We start from the raw sequence: 19,679 nt of genomic DNA on the forward strand, positions 1-19,679 counted from the left end.
CTGAAAAGGGAGACCAGCCCTAAAAAGTGTTTGTGTTATAATAAAAGCAAACAGGTAAGAGATCTTGCATATCAACTTTCATTCACATGAGCAACAATTAGTGCCTGTGCATGACACCGCTTTTCATATCTGTAAGACAAGTCTGGATTGAGTGTTCCCCACAAAAGTAATTAAATCTCTTGTTGTTTTGTACAGCGAACATACAAAGACTCCAGTTAGTCTGGGCACTTGAATCATTAGACGTGTAACTGACAGGAACTGAGGGGTCGGCAGAGGGAGGATACAGCAAATTACCCACACACAGTATCAGCTTTCATCACTGAATTCAAGGCAAGTCCCAACGTGGAGTATGTCTAATGTGACAAACTGAGCAGGAGGTACAGCTTAACCCGGTGTCTTTAACCGTCAGCCTTGCAGACATTTGCAGTTCATTTTCTAGTATCACTACTGAAGACGAGCACTTTCATCTGCACTTATAATCATCAGGTTTAGTCATGAGTGATGCATTTTTTTCCTTTTTAAAAAAACACTTTCTGTGATTGGTCTGGAACACAGAAAGTCAGAGAGGTTCGATTTTTCTTTTATTTTGGAGAACATGCTGTAAAATTGTTCATAGTTCAGTCATTTTTACCTTTATTTAGAGTCAAAGAGCATGTTATTATAATTAATCCATTATTTTCATTTCCAGCTCAACTCTACTTTTATTCTTGGACTTCATTAGAGGAGCATGAGTCACCATTCTTATGTAGCTTATACTGAATGTTGGTTCGGTCCTTAAGTTCATGCACAGTTTGAAGCCAGCTGTTTTAGCTCATGTTTTTTTAAGCCCACCGTTCCTTTAAGCCTGCTTTGGCTACTCCTCACAAAAAAGAAGGTTTGAACAGCAGGTGGGTGAGGCTGTGTGCCTGAGGTTACCATATAAGGGACATCCACTCTTTGACATGATAAATAGCCAAGAGTAATTTTTTTAAGGGTAAAACTGAGAGTTTACAGCAGTTTGAATCTCGAGATTCTGGCTCACAGGGACTCTGCACATACACAGACCTCATTATTATGAGGTCCACTTTATAGACTCTACCTTTTCTGGACAGAGTATATATTTTTCAGCCGCATGCAGTTTGGATTTGTCTTATGTTTTAAATTTCACTGTAATTTAGAAAATCAAATTCACACGCACATGGATAGATGGATGGATGCCACATTGTGAATTATACTGACTTTATACTGACTTTGCTTTGCTGACTCCTGCTTCTCTCACAGTTCACAATTGAGTTTGTATGAGTGCCATGAAATAGCATGGAGATGGTGTGATGGTTTGCACTGTTGCCTCACAGCAAGAAGGTTCTGGGTTCAAATCCAGACTGAGCCTTTATGTGTGGAGCCTGGCCAGCCTGTGTTACCTCCAGTTATTTGAACTTCCTCCTTGTATAAAGACATGTAGGTTGAGTAAATCAGTGAATGGTTATCTGTCTCTATGTGAAGGTGGTATACCGTGCAACTTGCCCTATGACAGCTGGAGTAGGCTCCAGCTTTCCTGCAACCCTCATTTAATATGCAGAGGCGAACAGATTTAGCACAGACATTTATGTTCTTCCCAGGATGAGCCTAAAATTTGATGACCCTAAAACTTTCGCTGTAGTACCATGTAATTTGTCAAATCAGTAATGATGTTTATAAGCTAATATTTACATTGCCATTGTGTTCACTTGTAATCATCACATTTAGGAGTAATTAGCAAATTTGAGGAAATCACAGGCCATCTTCCCATGAACCTCTACCAAAGAGTCTTTTCATGACTAGATGAGCTGCGCCCTGCTGGCACAATTGGAATCAACTGGAATCCATTTATGTGTCTGTGTTGAAAACACAGACGTTCCTGAACCTCCCATAGCTACTATCAAAACTGTTGCTTTTTCTCTTCTTCCATCCTTATACAGACCACTTCGTGTAAGGTACTTTATTGTACTTGGTAAGAATCAGCAGGTTTGGCCTGAAGTGAAGTCCCGATGGCTTTAGCAGATATCACTTACATTGGGAAGAGGCTCTGCACTGAAGAAATCCACCACTTTTCAAAGAGCTTGGGAAAGCCAATATCAGCTGCCATGACCGCAGTAATGGCACCATATCGGGAGCTGAAAGTTGACCTGGAGAAGTAATTACAGTCAAAGTTGGTAAAACAACTCCAAGGTCAGACATGGTGCTCATTTTTTCATGAGGAGGATTGTTGTTAATGAGCCAGCCATCCACAGGGGCCAGTAGGCAGGGGCTGTTAAACTGGGCAGTGTGGTGGCAGAGGTTTTGGTTGGTTCTGGGGAGCCATGAAGCTTCCCAAACACTGTCTGATGATAAAAGATCTGGAACAACCAATGACCCCAGGAAGCACCATATAAGCTGTACAGGTGCATTAAGAGTTTCATGAATTATTTCTACATCTTTTTCAGCTGACATAAAAAAAGCCTCAGAATTTAAGGTATAAGACTTTCACCCAACAAGGACCATTGCTGCTGATTGCTTTCCAGGATGCATTTCAGCCAACATAAGCAATTACTAACGGTACACTATTTATATGTGTTTTAGAACTTATGTAATGATGCTCACACTTAAGCGCATTTAACCAATTTGGGTTTTCACTACTCTGTTATGTTGTATATCCAGTGCAGGTCTGGAATATTTGAATATTTGTGTTGCTGAGAAATTATTATCTAGTAAATAATATTTAATTAGAGCAAACAGAAATCAGTCATGGTGTTCAGAGTTGAAGTAATCTGGAAAAAAAATGCAACCACTGATTTAGAAACTATAACTGTGCGAATAAGCAGCAAATAATTGACTTTGATTGGTCAAAAATGTTTATTTAAATCAATACTTTGTCCTCCTCTTTGGACTTAAAGTGGCCCATAGACCTTTTTAAGCATCTTATGCCCCTTCATGCCACTTAAAGTATACACTGATACAAACCAGCTTTGCTTTTTTATAATATCAACAGCAGGAGTCACTAAAAGCTAATCTGTTTATTATGGGAACCCAGTAGCAGCCAGTCTTATTGTATGACACCTCAGTGAAACTATTACTTCAAAACACTGGCACACGTTAGAGCCCTTTTTTTTTTTCTTAAGCAGAGGAACAAATCTGATTTAAGAACGTTTTGGAAGTCAGAACCATTCCTGATCTCTAATAAAAAAAAAGACTACTCAGCTGCCTTTTCTCGAGAATGGAAAAGTTTTATATGATTTATATGTTTTGACTTATTCTCTGTATTTAAGATGTATAGCTAAACTATTGCATTCAGCCAACTCAAATTCAGACAAAAAGCTGAAATGGACTTCCAATCTAATCAGCATTTCTTGGCTTTTCTGCCCTCCTGTAGCGGATTAAATTAAAGGTTAAGCTCTCTGATATTTGATTTTGGTACGCCGTCTCCAGAGAATATATGCAAACTTGTAATCTTGTTTCCATTCACTTGATTCTGGTATGACAAATGAGATTATGAAGAATTATTCTGAATCATGATGGAATTTCTTTAATGAAATCCCAAAGATAGTTTTATCCACACTGTGCCTGTAATTGCTGTTCTTGTTTGGCTGAGTCAGAAATTAGTTTTAATGCCGATAAAGGTCAGAGCTGTGGAAACTTGGGAGCATTATATTTCTGTTTACTGCTGTTTGTTAATTTAGCCCAAACTGCATCTGAATGTTTTAAGTGAACAAGCAAAACCTGTTGATGTGCCAACTGCTCACATAATCCCATCATGCTCATCACCCTTTCTGCATCTAGTATACTGTTTAGCTCTCCAAAATAAAAATAAAAAACTGGGCGGGGTTGTCTTACTGGGGTATACTTTTGGCGACCAATCAAAACTTCTCGATGAAACGCACCTGAGAAGCTGCCAAAGCGAGAGGCGGGCGGGCTATATAAAACCCACTGCCCTCACATGTGTCCCCCAGCGTCGGTTCGCTTATAAGAGGCGACTGCTTCTCGTTTCCAACGTTACACTCTCTCCGTCCCCAAACGCAGCCATGCATCTCAGCGCGCACGAGTCTCGCCATTCCCTCTTCTTGTTTTGCATCCTGCTGAGGAGTTGCCAAGCCTTCAAGAACGACGCGACGGAGCTCCTGTTCTCTCACGTGAGCGCCCCGGTGCCGGAGGTCCAAACCAACGTCTCCTTGAACCGTCCACGAACCGGCGGGAGAGGAGCGGGCAGCGCGGCGCACGACAGAAGCGGTGAGTGGAGTGAGGGGACGCATCCTGTTTCAGAGGACCAGAGGATGCTCCTCTGCTTTGGTATTTTTGGAGTTTGCAGTGAAGTTTATTCTGCTTTAAACTTACTTTAGAGAAAAAGGTTCTGCTTTGTTGCAGAATGTTTTTTTTAAATTGCTTATTGTAAATTTCTGATGTTTGGAGATGTTTCGCATGATACTCTATATCCTACCATGTGTGCCTTTCGCACATTGTAGACTGTTTTTGCATCTTAAGAAGCTTGAACGTTTTTAATTTATCTAGTTATTCTTCTCTATGAAAATGTGTTTGCAACTACAACTAAAACCAGTTTATGAAGATCAGGTTTAAATACATAATGCTTTTTAAACCACAAAGATCAAATGTCTCTTAATCAGGCACTTAATCCCATCATCACCATACTGTTCCAATTTACACATTCCTACATTCTTAAAAGGGATTATTTTACACTAAATCATCATCACCAGTTTGCAGACATGACTGGAAGCTTATCAGAGTGTCTAGACTGGAAAGACATGGAGCAAATTTAGGGGTGTTATAAAAGGGATAGATGGGCAGTGAATTTGAGCACCCCCCCCCCCTCCCCCTCCCCAGTGATATATTGCTCAGTGTAACACACACCTGATTGGCTGGGGTCCAGACAGGGATGCAAGGCTCTATCAGGCCGAGCAGCGGACTGGATGAAAGTGTTCTCCCATACCATTGTGGCGGATTACTAAACAGGGGGAGGGGGTGAAGTGGCAAAAGGGAGGGAGAGATCAGACTGGAGCCTTCCTTCATTCATCAAACACTGTCACTGAGAAGGGAGGGCATTGTATATGGAGTTGTTTCAATGGACTCAAGCTTGGGTTACAGTGACAGAGGGGAGAGCAGTGGGACACTGTTTGTAGCCTACGGGAGAATAATGTTGCTGTACAGAAGTAAAGACCCGCTTCCCAGATTTAAAGAAGAGAGTTTTTCTGTTTCACAGTGCTGTAATTACTGAAGTAGAAATGTCAGGGTGCTCCTCTTGTATCGTGTGACTTGCCAGAGGCTGCGAAAGGGCTTATGACTAGTACAATGGGGGGTAATCTTCAATCAGACCAAAAACTAGAGATGCAAAATTGTTCTGCAAGGCACTTGATTGGAGCTTTGCAACTGTGAGAATTTTCTGCTTTTATTTTTCACTTTCAAAAAGAGTACACAAAGAAATCTGTGAAGTAACTAATAGTCAAATAATTAGTTGCAGCCCAGTTTCTGTCTAGCTGCCTACATATATTTCTTCATATTCTCACACGTCTTTGTTTCTGCCTACAGAGCAAAGTCAAATTGGATGCAGAGAACTGAGGTCCACTAAGTACATCTCTGATGGTCACTGCACCAGCATCAACCCCATCAAGGAGTTGGTGTGTGCAGGCGAGTGTCTTCCAGCTCAGATGCTGGAAAACTGGATTGGCGGAACCCATGGCAGAAGGTTCTGGAATCGACGGAGCAGCAACCAGGACTGGCGGTGCGTCAATGACAAGACCCGTACCCAGCGCATCCAGCTTCAGTGCCAGGATGGCAGCACGAGAACTTACAAGATTACAGTGGTCACCTCCTGCAAGTGCAAGAGGTACTCAAGACAACACAATGAATCCGGAAACAAGTTTGAGGAGTCGGCCCTGTCGCCACCGAGGCTCCTCCACAAACACAAATCTAAGAGCAAGAGAAGGTCGGGGAAGAACAGGCTGAGTGAAAACTGGCACGAGACTGAACCCTGAGAGACACTGAACATGCAGAGTGACTCTAAACCTCAAGAAGTTTTGTCTCAGTGATGTTAAGACACGACATCCAGAGACAGCAGTTGTGGATTATATGTGTGTGACTGGGACTTGATTTATGTGAACTGGTTCCTCACCATGATGAAGAACTCCAAGCAGGACTCTGAGAACTTTTCTTGACATTTTAATCCACATGCTTAAAGCTAATATGACCAGGACTTGTCTGCAGAATGTTCTCCAGCCATGAGTCATGCATAGACTGCCCTCTAGCCCTGTGCATGTGTTCATATAGTCATTTGATATGCAGATGGAGATCTTTAACTAACGAAGCGCCAACACCAGTAAACACTACCCAACATCTTAAAGGAATATTGTGTAAATAGATGTACATATATAAAATTCATGCTTTATAAAGTATGTCCATTTGTATAAAATTTTACCATGTAAGATTTATGATGTAATATATTTTATTTGGCAGCGAACCTGATAAGTGTGGCTTAAGTGCAGTCAGCATGTGGGTGACTCCTCTGGAAAAAGCTTTGTCATCAATCAGTCGTGTAAAAATAACATTGTATGAAATAAATATCCTTTTTTTTATCATATGTGTTGTTTCTAGTAGGAATTTTTGGTTTGATGTGTTTCATCTTCAAGAGGGCTCTCATTAAAACTTAAAAAGCCTCGGCCATAAAATGCACCAATAAATTTATATTTTTCAGGTAAGAAAGCTGGATGGATTCAGCACTGGCATATAGCATAATTTCTGCCATAAACACATTTCCACCTATCTGCAGTGTAAATGGTCTTGAAACATCTCAGGAATTAGGACCTCCCAGTCCTGACCAGTGGTCCTGCAGACAGGAGCTGGCAAATATTTCCCATAATTTTTTTTGGAATTACTTCTTTACTAAAATGGGAAATTAAACACTGTAAAGTTTAAATTATACTAATACAAACAATAAATGAAAGAACAGTAGATGAAACTGATTATGATGCTTCTGGATTCAATTAAATTGTTTGAGTATTGTTAACATTAGAAAATTACTGGGCTAATTGTGTTAATCAAAAATAAAAATCCCCTGGACTTCTTTGGAAACCAGAAAGACATATGTACAAATGAATGCATAGAATAAAAAGTACATTACAGGTGCACAAATGTAAGTATTTCTAAAAGTTCTCACTTTTACATCCTGCGTTTTCCTCTTTAAGGACCACATATTAAAGGGAAAACACTGTTTTCTTACTTTTCTTCAAGTCACATAAACTTCACAAAGTGAAGTTCACAAACTGTCACCTTTAATCCTCTGTTGTGAAGTGTAGTTAACTTTTTAAATCAAAATAAATACTCTACGAGCTGTTGTGAGTTCATAAATTTTACATTTGCAACTTTCAAACGCTTTTATTTTTATTTTGAAGCGTTCACCGGAAGTGTTCGCCATCGATAATTGCCCGCTTCACAGCGGAGGTTCCCTATTTTCCTCCTTTCCATCCACGTTTTCGGTATCTTACCCACCCCGCCCATCAGAAGGGAATGGATAGCTTTGGAAAGTAACCTACAGTGAAACCCCTCACACCCCTATCTGTAAACATATTGAGGTCAGTAATATGAACACGCGGGGTGATAACTGTGAACCGCACAGGCCCGCTCATCCCGGGATTTTCACAAGGTGCGAGGCCGGGAAGAGCGACCACCACTCGGCAGAACGCTGCGTGGACTTCCCTGTATCGGTGGTTCTTCCTGCCGGAGGCACCGGAGAAAGAACGGGACTACAGACACCAAAACAGTTCTGCACGTTTCTTGGCAGACCGCTCATAAGCTACACTATTCAGGCTTTCGAGAGGTAGGAAACGTCTACGATAGGAGAGGCGACAAGATTCAATCCCTGTTAGTTATTAGGGAGACACGGAAATAGAAGGAAAAATGCCTCAGCTACTGCCACCATGGCCGGATTAGTGGCTCGGGTGGCCCATGGGCAATATTTAATCGTTGGGCCCCCGCAGTGCACAGTACAGTCAATATCTGATTGCTCATTAATAATCATATTAAAAATATATATAAATACTGAAATTGGGGGAATCCTGGTTTTTAATTCAAAAGAAAACAGCTTTGGTAATTCAAATATTTGCTTTGGCTTCAGCAAATATGGTGGGCGTATTTTCCTATGTTGTGACATTATATGCACAAAAATCAATTGATTGTTGATCATTTCTATTTTCAGTACATTTCCTGGCTTCCATTAGTTATGAAAATAATTTAAAATAGAAAAATAGCTCATTCCCACTCATGCATTTTCAGCCTTTCTACAGCAATAATCCCTATCCTGTTGAAAATGAGTTGTACTGAAAAAATCTAAATCTGGTCACTTGTTTTACGCAGTCTTCTATTTGATGTGCAGATGTGGCATACATACATGTTATGCTTTGCAGGCGAATGAACCCTAAGATCAGGTGTACTGGTAGGGCTGTGCGATATGATCAAAATCTCATGTCCCGATATAAGACATCTATCGTCCTGATAACGATATAAATCACAAAAATTTAACATTTTCTGTAAATTCTGTGAATCTTAGGCAGCTCGACTTGTGTGAAGTGTTTCCAGCTGGGCATCGTGTACCTGGAGTCAAGTGTTTTAACCGATGCATGAAACGATACATTTTTAGACATAAGTTGCAACAGCAGCCGTTTTCTTTGTGAGTATTTATTACACAGCATGCCGTGGGGAAAAGCCTGTTCTAACGTTTGAGTCTAAGGTTTATTTTTTAGCACCTGGCGGCTCTTTTTTGCTTCTCATCCGTAAACACTCTGCATACTCTTTCACGTGATTCAGTTTATTTTGAAAAGTCTCAACAGGATTTTGAGCTTTATTGTGAAAGGTTTATGTGTTAAATAAACAAGCAGGCACCCGATGGTTTTACCGTCATTGTTGCTAACGACAACCCATAAAAACAGGCGCTTGTCCGTCAGTAGTGTGGTTATATTAAATATAAGAGAAAGAGAGAACTTTAAGAAATTAATATAGCCACTACAGTGACCATCAAAACCATGAAAAAATATTGACGTAAACAGTTTATTTTGCGACACCACGAAACAAACAATAGCGTAAAATGAAACAATAGACGTTTTTATATCGTCATCCGATATATATCGTTATATCGAACAGCCCTATGTACTGGTGCAGTGTGAGGAAAATAATTACTTGGAAATAAGTTGCATAATATATTTTTTTTGTTCCAGTAGATTTTTCTTTGCATGCATATTGGGATCAGCTAAATTTTGCACAACTGGCAGAGGGGGTGAATTGATAACTTTTTCTCTGTCATGCTCCTTCAGCTTTTCTAGCATGTTAATTCTACCTTTCTTTTTCAACCTATAACAGTCCGTTAAGCGTTTGTACCCTTTCACATGCTTTGTCCAATTTGGTGCCTCATTCTGATACACCAGAGACATTTTTATCTTTATTATTATATCTTTTATTTTCATCTTATTAACTTTTGTAGGAGTAAAATCTGCTCACTCAATTTTTATTTTATTTTACTCAATTTATGATTGTCAAAGCATTAGGGTATTTTTGTTCAGCAGATTTTTGGCTCAATAACTAAAGTGATGAAAAGATGGAGCTACTCTGTGTTGTGTTCATTGTTTGACCTCCATTACAACAATACAAAGACAGCTGGTTTTTGAAATCTGATGTGTCTCCTCTTAGCTTGTTGTCAGTTTATGTGCCTGTCAGAAAATTAACAAGCAGAAAAGACACAGCCTGTGTGGCCCTCCTCGAGGTTACAGGGAGGCTGCCAGTTTGCTGGTAAAAAGCGGCTTATTTGAACCCAGAACTTCTCTTTTGTTCATGTTTTTCATGCATTTTACAATCAGCTGCAGGCAGTACCTTATTAGCTTGGTTTAACATTAAGATCCAAAGCTTTTAATTTTAATTTATAAAAGATGAGATGATACATTCTAGTTATAAAACAAAGGTGCTGGCTGGCAGATTTTTGAACTAGTGGACATTCACTAGTCCCCACACTTCACTTCTCTATGCTAAGCTAACGGTCTCTTGGGGCTACTTTCCTATTTATGTGTATGTGAATTTAATGTAAACTGTTTGCAAGAGAAACAACTATATTATTTTTTACCCAAATGCATATGTTTTACTAAATAATAAGAATACTTTAAGCTAAAATAAAACTAAAACAAGCATTTTTAGCGTGTTAATTGTCATATAAATATTATACATATTTATATTATACATGTTTAAGTGGTCAGAAAATGTCATGCAGTGTTTTGGGAACTTTTCAAATCTTTCCTGACTTTTTCCACATTACACAGCCTAAAAAATACTAAATATTTGAATACTTGCAGTCCCAATTCTCCATCTGTGGGCTCAGCTTACAAATCAGGCATTTCTGAGCTGATGTTTCTTTTTTTTTGCAGTGTGCCATGGATCCAAAGCATTGTGGTTGCTGTTGCCAAAGAAAACATGGACCTGATGACGGACATCATCCAGCGGTTTAAGCACAGAAAGGTTCGTGCGGTGCCAGGAGGCTCGACACGTCACAGGTCGATATGTAATGGAGTCCTGGCTCTGGGTGAGGAGGAGAGGCCAGCAGTGGGCAGACCGAAGGTTGTCATCATACATGATGCTGTTCGGCCTTTTGTGGAGGAGGATTTTCTGTTCAAGATAGCAATGGCTGCCAAGGAACAAGGGGTTAGTGTGATTAAAATGATTAATATTTAAAAGATTAATCACGTATTGGAACCTAACCTGTAATCCACCCAACACGTTGTTACATTTGCTGCTAATTTTGTGTTGTTTAGAACAGAGTTTTCATCCTTAGATTGTCTTATTTCCAGCACCTCAAATCTGACCTTTCCTGGAGTAATCTATTACATGGTCATGTAATCATCCTCTGTGTGTATGTTCCTCTTTTGCTTCTGCCTTGTAATAATTGTTCTTAAAATATCTTCAAACGTTAATATATAAGAAAAGCTGGCTCATAGCCAGTAAAAAAGAGGGAAGAAAACATTGTTTGTGATGCCAGTAATACTTTATTTACAAAAGTAAAAAATAATAAACATGACATCTGAGGAATCAGAGGTATACGTCGTGGCATGGAGGCATAGATAAGTGAAGTGTAAGTGAGGTGGTCTGGGCATCAAAGCGAGAACAACAAATGGAAACCTGGAGGTGTCATTCCGAGGAGGTAGAGAGAGATGACGCTCAGGCTTACTTGAGGTATAATGCAAACCCTGCACAGATCAGTCAGTGGAATGACTCTGTCCACCACCAGGCCTCTGCAGGAGAAAACCTGGCAAAGCATACAGGAAAGGTACTCGGCCTAACTCGACTCGCTTATTTATAGGGAAAAGAATACAGAGCTTGGGAGCACACAGCTCGGCAGACAACAAAACACAGGAAGACTGTAACAATATATACATGAGAGGTAACGAGGGAAGGAGAAACAGATGGGGAACTAAACACAGCTGAAAGCAATCTAGACAACGAGCAGGGGGAAGGCTAAACACAATACAGGAGATGTACACAAGATACAAACAAACCACTATCAAAATAAAACAGGAAATAAAACAACTAAACATGGAAACAGCAAGGCAGTGGAACACTAAAAGGCAAAAGAAAACACAGAGACAAGACTGGAGGAACAGAATGGAAACAGCAACTGTTAAGAACAGTAAAGTAAATACTAACCCAAACATAGAACCACAAACATAAACTGCACGTCTTGAATAATCAGCTAAACACAAACAAGAGCCACTGGGAAAGTATAATACATAAAACCAAACATATAAACAATGTTATATTCAAAAATAAACACCAGTCAAACATAAATCAAGTCAAAAAACAATGACAAAAACAGGATATCTGAAGGTGTTACCGTCAACTAGGAAGGAGTCATTACTTAAAGCTAGGTTCTAAAACCAAACGTCCTCATTTTTATACGGTGTTTCCATCTTCTCTACCTGTCCTGCCACCACCACTTTTGAGTCTTACACTGCCATCACATTAATAGCAGTGTAAGGTTGGACAGCTCTTTTAAACTCGAGAAACAAATCTCCTCTGTGGTAAAAAACAGTTTCTACCAGCTGCGTCAGATATCTAAAGCAAAGCCATAACTTCCTTTGAAGGACCTTGAAATGCTCATTCACGCTCTTATCACTTCCAAATTAGACTACTAATTCTCTCTACTCGGGCCTCCCATCTTCCTCTGTTCACCGGCTCCAGTTAGTTCAAAACGCAGCTGTGTGTCTCTTAACTGGTACTAGAAATTATGCCCACATCACACCAGTTTTAGCCAACCTACATTGGCTCCCTGTTGATTATCGTATCAATTTCAAAATTCTTTTGCTTACCTTTAAAATTTTAAACAATTTGGCTCCCAGCTATCTATGTGAACTCCTTCATTTGTATATCCCTAACAAGGCACTTAGATCTTCCAATCAAAAGCTCCTGACGCAACCGAGGTCTCGTCTGAAGTCCAGAGGTGATCGGGCCTTTGCAGTCATAGCTCCCAGACTCTGAAATAACCTCCCTCCTTATATTCGTTATTTCGAGTCTTTCAAATTGAGTCTTAAAACTTATTATTTTAGTCGGGCTTTTGATTCAAACTAGTATGTTATTTCGTGGCTAGTTTTGTTTCAAACAATTGTCATATTGTTTCCTGCCCTCCTTTTAACTGTTTCTTTTGTATTCTGTCTTATGCTATTGCTCTGACCGACTGTGAAGCACTTTGGTCAACTTTGTTGTATTATTATGTGCTATAGAAATACATTTTGATTTGATTTGAATAATAGTGGCATCATTAGGACAGATGTCATTAGATGTGAAGGTTAAGTACTACATGACTGTAAACGCATACAAAACAGCAGAGTGTATCTAACAGCGATGGCAGGTTGAAGGCAGGATTGGACACCACCGGTGTGTCTGCTATGTGTTCAGCAGACACTGGGTTTGCGGTAAAACCCAGTGTCTGCTGAGCATACACAATTATTTTCATTACAAACGTGTTCTCTGTTGTTGTAAACAACACACCTAGAAGAAGAACGAATAGTAGTGGCTCTAGCTGAATTTCCCATTAATTGAATTTCCCATTGATTTTCTTCACTGAAACATAAAAACATTTATAAATCTATGAATTTTAAGTCTTAAACCAAAACAACAACAAAAAACAACTGCAAGGTGACTTATGACTTAAAAAAAAGACATATTTATGTTTAACAGTAAAGGAACGACACATCCCATAACTCATTACAAATCCCAGCGTCCACAACAAACAACTTCCAACCTTCTCAAATGTAATCCTTCCCATTACTGCAATGTTAATATGGTTAATATTAATGTTGTATAATAAAAATTATATATTTTATTATATATATATATAATATATATAGGCAGAATAAAGTCAGAATAAATTAAATAATCTTTATAGTAAGTTAAAACACAGATTTCTTTCGGCAAGTTTCACTTTGCTGGTGTGTAGTTGTGTATTTAAATCTCAGAAATTGTCATATCATGAAAAATCTGGTACATATTCAGGAAACCTCTGTTTTCATCACAGGAGCTACTGAGAGAAAGATCTTAATCCTCCTGCAAAAAGAGAAAAAACCACAAAAGCCAGTCGTTCCTCACGCTTGGAAAGCGTAGCGTACCTAAATGAAATTGCAACTTTAGTGCATACTTCATTTTTTCTTGTGCTTTAGCAGAAAACCAGAGAAGGCCAATTAACGCACATGGTGTAAACACATCAGACATCCTGCTGTTTTATTTTTCTGTGAGGAGTACGGAAGTTAACCACACACTAAAATACGAGAAGTTCAAGTTCTCCCGTCAAAGAAAAACCAAAGTGTTTTTGATTGCACCTTTCACTCGCCCCTTTAAAACCAGATGAATCCATCTTCTCATAAACTGTTTATGAGACCGACAGCTCCATTGCTCCTGGCGGTGGTGTTTATGTCACTGGTAACACGCAGAAAACATTTAGGCCGAAGCCACGGCCTCGTTGATGAAGAAACTCACAGATTAGGTTCATTATGAGTCGTGATTGAAGAACCCAAACTGAGAGAGGTCACACAGGTTATGAAAAAAGCAAGCGCTCCTTTACACAGGTCAAACATTTGTGGTGTTTCTGAGAGTCCATGCGTGCTATGTGACGCGCATTCACAGCGGGCAGCCTGGTCTCCATTATCCTGCCTGTGTCCACGCTCATGATAGAAAGCCCGTCTCCACTAAAACGTAACAGATTAATTTTGATTCTAACAGCGTGTGTAACATGCAGAAACACATGTTTGCTTTCCTTTCATTTGTTTCTTCCACACAGGCTTGCTGAATGCCTACTCCTGGAGTCTGTCTTCAATCTGCCACAGAGAGATGAAAATATTATCTCAGAAGTTGTTATTATTTTAAATATCCAAGGGAGGAAGTGCAGAGTGTGTAGTGCGTACTCTGGCTGTTCTGGTTACGATGGATTTATTGTTACTGTGAAGCTGCCAGCTCATGTGATCAAGGAAATGTTCTGTCCTCGAAATTTTCACTCTTGGCTGAAAAATAATCAGAATTATTTGATGAAAAAATATCTGAAGTGAAGGCCAGTTTACTACTTGTATAGTAATAATTCATGATTCATGTACATGTTTAGTAATATTGTTTTAAAGGTCACACTTTGATCATAAAGGGCAAAAGTTATACTAAAGCGTTGACATTAACTCACTATAGAGTTTTGCTTTGACGTAAGGTAACTGCATGTGATAGAAAAACTCTGATTTTCCTCTTTTAAGAGTTTCTGTCTGTTCCTCTCTCTGTTCTGTAGAACTGTATAGTCACGCAGTATTTGGTCAGACTGATTTGTGGCACCATCAGCTCATTGCACACATATTTTTGGTTCCCTTGAGTGTGTCTAATGACTATAAGCACATTCCAACTCTAATCATCGCTTCATAAATATGTGTACACGTGAATGTACTTATTCACGACATTCACCTTAAATATTTGGATTTAATTGTGCCTTACTTATGCGTTTGGAAGCAAATGTGATCCTTGTCTTATTGAGGATTTTAATTTTTCTGTGTATTTTTGCATGAATATGTTGATAGATATGTATCCGTGTGCTGTCCAGTATGCTTTCTTGTAAAAGGCTTTTTGTTTTTTCTCTAGTCTCCCTTCAAAAACTATTAATAATTGTTAGAAGCATCTGTGATAGTTTTTACAGCAAGCTTTATGACAGTCAGGTATATATTAGGGGTGCAACGATACTCATATCGATATTGAAGCTTTCGGTTCAGTACGCATATGTATGAACAATACAAAAATTTTAATTTATTTTATCAACTTTTCTTCTGACGATGCTGTCTGTGTTGAGCGCTCAGTGGATCTGTGTTCGACTACTCCACCTAGGCTGCACTGTCGAGCGCAAATCCACTGAGAGCAACACAAGCTAGCAAGACAGAAGCTAAGCTCCTTGCAACATGGCAAATTGAACCTCCCCCACCCTCATTCAGATCTGGTCTTTGGAACTATTTTGGTCTTCATGTGAAGTATGACCCTGAAGGTAAGCGTGTCATGGACAAAAGTAAAACAGTATGTCGGATGTGCCACGCAATGCTCAATTACATGGGTGGGAACTACTGTGTTAGCGCAGTTAGCTCGTTAACGTGTTGACGCCGTCCAGCCCCACGCACGGGGCGATCCGCGGTAGCTCGTTAACGGAGATTTGCCGTGTTGTGGCGTTAACGTTATTTCAGAGTAACGCTGACAGCACTAGTGCGAACACAATGAATATGACTGCACATTTACACCGACATCATCCTAGTGCAAAGACAAGTGGAAACAGACAAAAACAACAAGCACGCATGCTACAAACTTTACCAGAGTCATTTAGACAGCCGTTAGCACATGATTCTCCTTATGGGGACCTGATATGTTTAATATGCTGCTGAGAATATAGCCCAGAAGAAGCGTATAGTATAGCTTTTGTTTTGGAAAGAGCCATTTCTCTGTAATAAACTCTCTTTTCCAAAGATGAGTGATTTCTCGATCAGATAGATTTATTTTTTTATTACTTTGTTGTTTCAGCAACATTAAATTTAAAAACTGTACTTTTGAGTTAAAATATATATTTATAATTTTAATAAATGACAAATTAAAAAGGCATGGACATTTTTTTGTATCGAAAAAATATCGAACCGTGACACCAAAGTATCAAACCGAACTGTGAATCGTTGCACCCCTAGTATATATGTATGCAGAAATGTTCCATACATATGCATGCTAACTGTGAAATTACATTCCAGAGCTCAAGATAACACTGCTTTTATAGCATGAAATTATTTCATGTTCTTTTGAAGATAGTTTGGGACTGACTTCATTGTTTACAGAGCTTTTCTTGTTCTCTTTTTTCTCTTAGAAATTCTGTCCTTGTGAACTATTGAGCACAAATACGTTAACCTAAATGCTTTGTCTTTTGTCCAAACAGGCAGCAGGAGCTATCCGACCTCTTGTTTCCACAGTGATCGCCACCACATCCGAGGGCTACCTAGACCACTCTTTGGAGAGAGCCAAGTACAGAGCCAGCGAGATGCCTCAAGGATTTACATATGATGTCATCTCTCAGGCCTATCAGAGGGTAGGACCTATACTCTGATGTATCTTTAACAAACAAATGGGCTGTTTGAGGCATCTTGTTTTGGGTCTATCTGGTTTGATGCAGTTATGTGCACGATAAAAAGAAACCTGACATTCTGTATTTAGCTAAGATTTCAGTTTACAAAAAGAAAAAAAACAAAATACTTGGCTGTCAAGTCTTGCTGTAAACACAGGTCTGTGTGCGACCATTTCTGTAACACCCACTTCACACATTGATTGGTCAAGTGTGGGAGGTGGAAAAACAAGCTGGATTTGAGCTTTTCTTTTTCTTGTAGTTTGTTTTGTAATTCCTTTCAGGACAGATCGTCTGTAACTGTGTGCCTTTTTCACCATATTTGGCTCTTTTCTGTGAAGGCTGGCTCCTCACCCCACTTTCACATCAGTTTAAATATTGATGTTTAACCACAGTTTATCTCTTTCACTTTCGGTCTTTGTTTTTCCACCTTGTACTTCATACACAATGTTCACATTTTGGACAGAGAAGAAATATGGTTTGAAAGAGGAGTGAAAGAAGCCATCAATGTCCACTGTGAACAACCATCTTTGAACAGAGGCGGTAGTTTACGGCACCAACTGTCTGCCATCTATAATCCAGTTTTGAGATCCCTTCCCAGACCCCTTAATGTCCACTCACATCCTGGGCCTGTTGACCTCAGGAAATCACATGATAGGGTGGGGCTAGACTTCACAATGGGTTCACCCGAAACCCTGGTTGATTGTGATCTTCAGACCTTGGCTTGTGTGTGGTAGAGGATCAATAGGGGGTCCATGACCCTCTTGGGGGACACTCCCATAGGGCTTAAAATCTGGGACTCTCCACCAATTGCTCTTAGAGCTGAAGACGCTTCTTGGATGAGAGGTGAAACGTCTTCAAGAAATCTAAAGAAGTCCAGACACTTTTCTTTCCAAGCTCCTTAGACTGTTTTGCTAAAGATTAGTTTTAGCTGTTAGTACAATGGTATTTTCAACCAGAGAAAATATTACTTGATGCCACAGAATTGTCGCAACTTTATAAATAACAATAGAAATTTCCTTAGCCCAACCTCATTGATTTTCCAGTGGGCTCCCCTACCTTTTAAGAAACTTTCTTTTGATTTGCTGCTGCATGTAAATAGAAAGTAGTGGTCCTTCTATGCTCGCAGTCGGAGCTTGTTGCTTGAGATGACTATATTAGGGATATCTGCTCTCATTGACATCATACATAGCTCAGTGTAGAAAAACAGGCTGAGCTTATTATCTAAAACTTGAATGAAAGAAAAGACAAAACAAAATAGGTCAACTTCAAAATTGGCAAAAATTTCTCTTAGGACTTGAAAAGTAATCCAAAATATACAATTAAAAGTAAATTTTTGTATAAATCACATGGATGACTGGTGATTTATGGCCAGTCATCCATGTCATCCAAAGGGCTTTATGACATAAAGCCCTTTGGATGACAAAGGGCTTTATGATTCCCATACATCATAACAGACCCTTATAGTCCTTCATGGTTCAGCTGATATGCCAGAACCTGCAGGGTTTCACTCTGAAGAGCTTGTGGCATGGGTGCTATCACTTTCTCTTGGCCTCATCTGCATCTAGGAAAGAAATCACACACGATTATATTCTGCCACAGTGCAGAAGATTAGTTTGTGGAACAAAAGTGAACAAAGGCTAAGTTGGAAAAATGGTAACATAGGACTGAAATTACACGGAACGTCTAGGTGGATTCAGATGAATGTTCTCGCATGTATAGGGTGTTTTACAATGTGTACCTGAAAAATGGAAAGAATTATACGCTGACGTAAACTGTAAATGCGTTAATTGTTCTCTGAAAGCAGAAGTTTATTGCTAAAACGTAGTGGGCCAACGAAATGTGAAACTTAAGTCGATGAAGTTGACCTTATTTATTTTTCAGACGCTCCCAGTTTGCTATTTCAACCTTTACTTCATTAGAGGGTTCTTCCGATAGTCACTTTTTTCAAGGGCACGGCAAACTTTGAGCTAAGACGTTAAGTATGCCTTAAATTGGAGCGCCGTGTGTCTGCAGTTATTTTTACTCCTGGCACACATGGATCTTCAGATTGCTCTGAGAGGCCTGTTGGCTTTGGCCTTCTCAGAAAATGAGCTCACTTTTCTGCAGTATTTTCAAGGCACACTGGAGAAGGAGGTCGAGTAAGATTGCGTCCCCCTCGCCTCCTTTTCAATCTTTTCAAAAGAAGGGAAAGTGTAAGGTGTCTGTCAGGTTAAGACTCTAGGACATGCACATGAAAAATCTCTAGAGCTGCTCATTTGTAGCTTGACATCTATTGAAAGCAGAAGAACTCAGGGCTGAAAAGACAAAAGGGAGGACACTTTATCCAGTCCCCAGCAAGAGCCTTTGTACCAGGAGAAAATGCTAAAGGTTAAATTACCACAAAACCAAGAGCATATTTCTTCTGTAATTTCTCTCTGCAGTTCCATGGTCCCAGATATAAAAGACTCCCCTCTCTTTTATAGCTTGATAAAATATTACCCTGCTATAATCTCAGGTAGCCTGAATTTGTCTTTGTAGTAGAGAAAACCTCATCGCCTCAATCCAAACTTGCATGTGATCTTCAGAAATGGAGCCAGGAAAGCACAAATAAAATATTCATTGTTAAAATGAACTCTAATGAGTTTAGACACAGAGTAACAAGGACATAAAAACACTAGAACATGAGTCTAATTGCTCTAATCAGCATAGTTTCCAGCAACAGACAGCAAAAAAAGCTCATATAAACCCATTGCACTCTACCTGCTTTGACCCAAACAGCAAGCAGACACAGTTAGTGAAGAATTTAGCAGCTAAATATGGAAGTATTTTCCTTGGAGTTGATATTGTTATTCAATGCTGTTTAATGTTGGTTCGTATCTGCTGGATGTGTTCTTAGGCAACTCTTTGCTATAACCCAAGGTCTTTTTTGCCTAATTAAAGCTAAACTTTTTATTTTTTAAACTGAAATAATAAAAACTAAGTAAAACAGTACTGTGTTCTTAAGATAGCTAATTAAAATTCAATGTATGTATAGACAATGACTTTAGTTTTAGTCTCGGTC

The 19,679-nt window shown here is 39.3% G+C and overlaps 2 protein-coding genes across 7 annotated transcripts in view; both read left to right on the plus strand.

The window, feature by feature from the left end:
• Positions 1-3,886: 3,886 nt before the first annotated feature.
• On the plus strand, positions 3,887-7,277 carry sostdc1a (sclerostin domain containing 1a). The gene is made up of 2 exons (XM_085177315.1): positions 3,887-4,221; positions 5,533-7,277. The coding sequence occupies exons 1-2, from the start codon at positions 4,017-4,019 to the stop codon at positions 5,976-5,978; spliced, it is 651 nt and encodes a 216-aa protein (XP_085033441.1). The 5' UTR covers positions 3,887-4,016; the 3' UTR covers positions 5,979-7,277.
• Positions 7,278-7,421: 144 nt separating this feature from the next.
• crppa (CDP-L-ribitol pyrophosphorylase A) overlaps positions 7,422-19,679 on the plus strand; it is a 53,615-nt gene continuing 41,357 nt past the window's right edge. For 3 of the 6 annotated variants that reach the window (XR_014876856.1, XR_014876855.1, XM_085177309.1), the window contains exons 1-3: positions 7,425-7,816; positions 10,404-10,677; positions 16,454-16,603. Coding sequence is in view for 4 of the 6 variants with exons in the window: in XM_085177309.1 (XP_085033435.1) it covers positions 7,581-7,816; positions 10,404-10,677; positions 16,454-16,603 (660 nt within the window). In the remaining 2 variants the exon portion in view is untranslated. Of the gene's footprint in view, positions 7,817-10,403; positions 10,678-16,453; positions 16,604-19,679 lie in introns of all 6 variants that reach the window. The other 3 variants (XM_085177311.1, XM_085177312.1, XM_085177310.1) reach the window with 3 other exon arrangements.

The sequence above is a fragment of the Neolamprologus multifasciatus genome, chromosome 11 (assembly GCF_963576455.1).
Source record: "Neolamprologus multifasciatus chromosome 11, fNeoMul1.2, whole genome shotgun sequence".
Classification (NCBI taxonomy): Eukaryota; Metazoa; Chordata; class Actinopteri; order Cichliformes; family Cichlidae; genus Neolamprologus; species Neolamprologus multifasciatus.

Coding starts and splice junctions, on each gene's coding strand:
- sostdc1a (XM_085177315.1), top strand. CDS start 4,017: ATGCATCTCAGCGCGCACGAGTCTCGCCATTCCCTCTTCTTGTTTTGC. Junction 4,222..5,532: donor CGCGGCGCACGACAGAAGCG/GTGAGTGGAGTG, acceptor TTCTGCCTACAG/AGCAAAGTCAAATTGGATGC.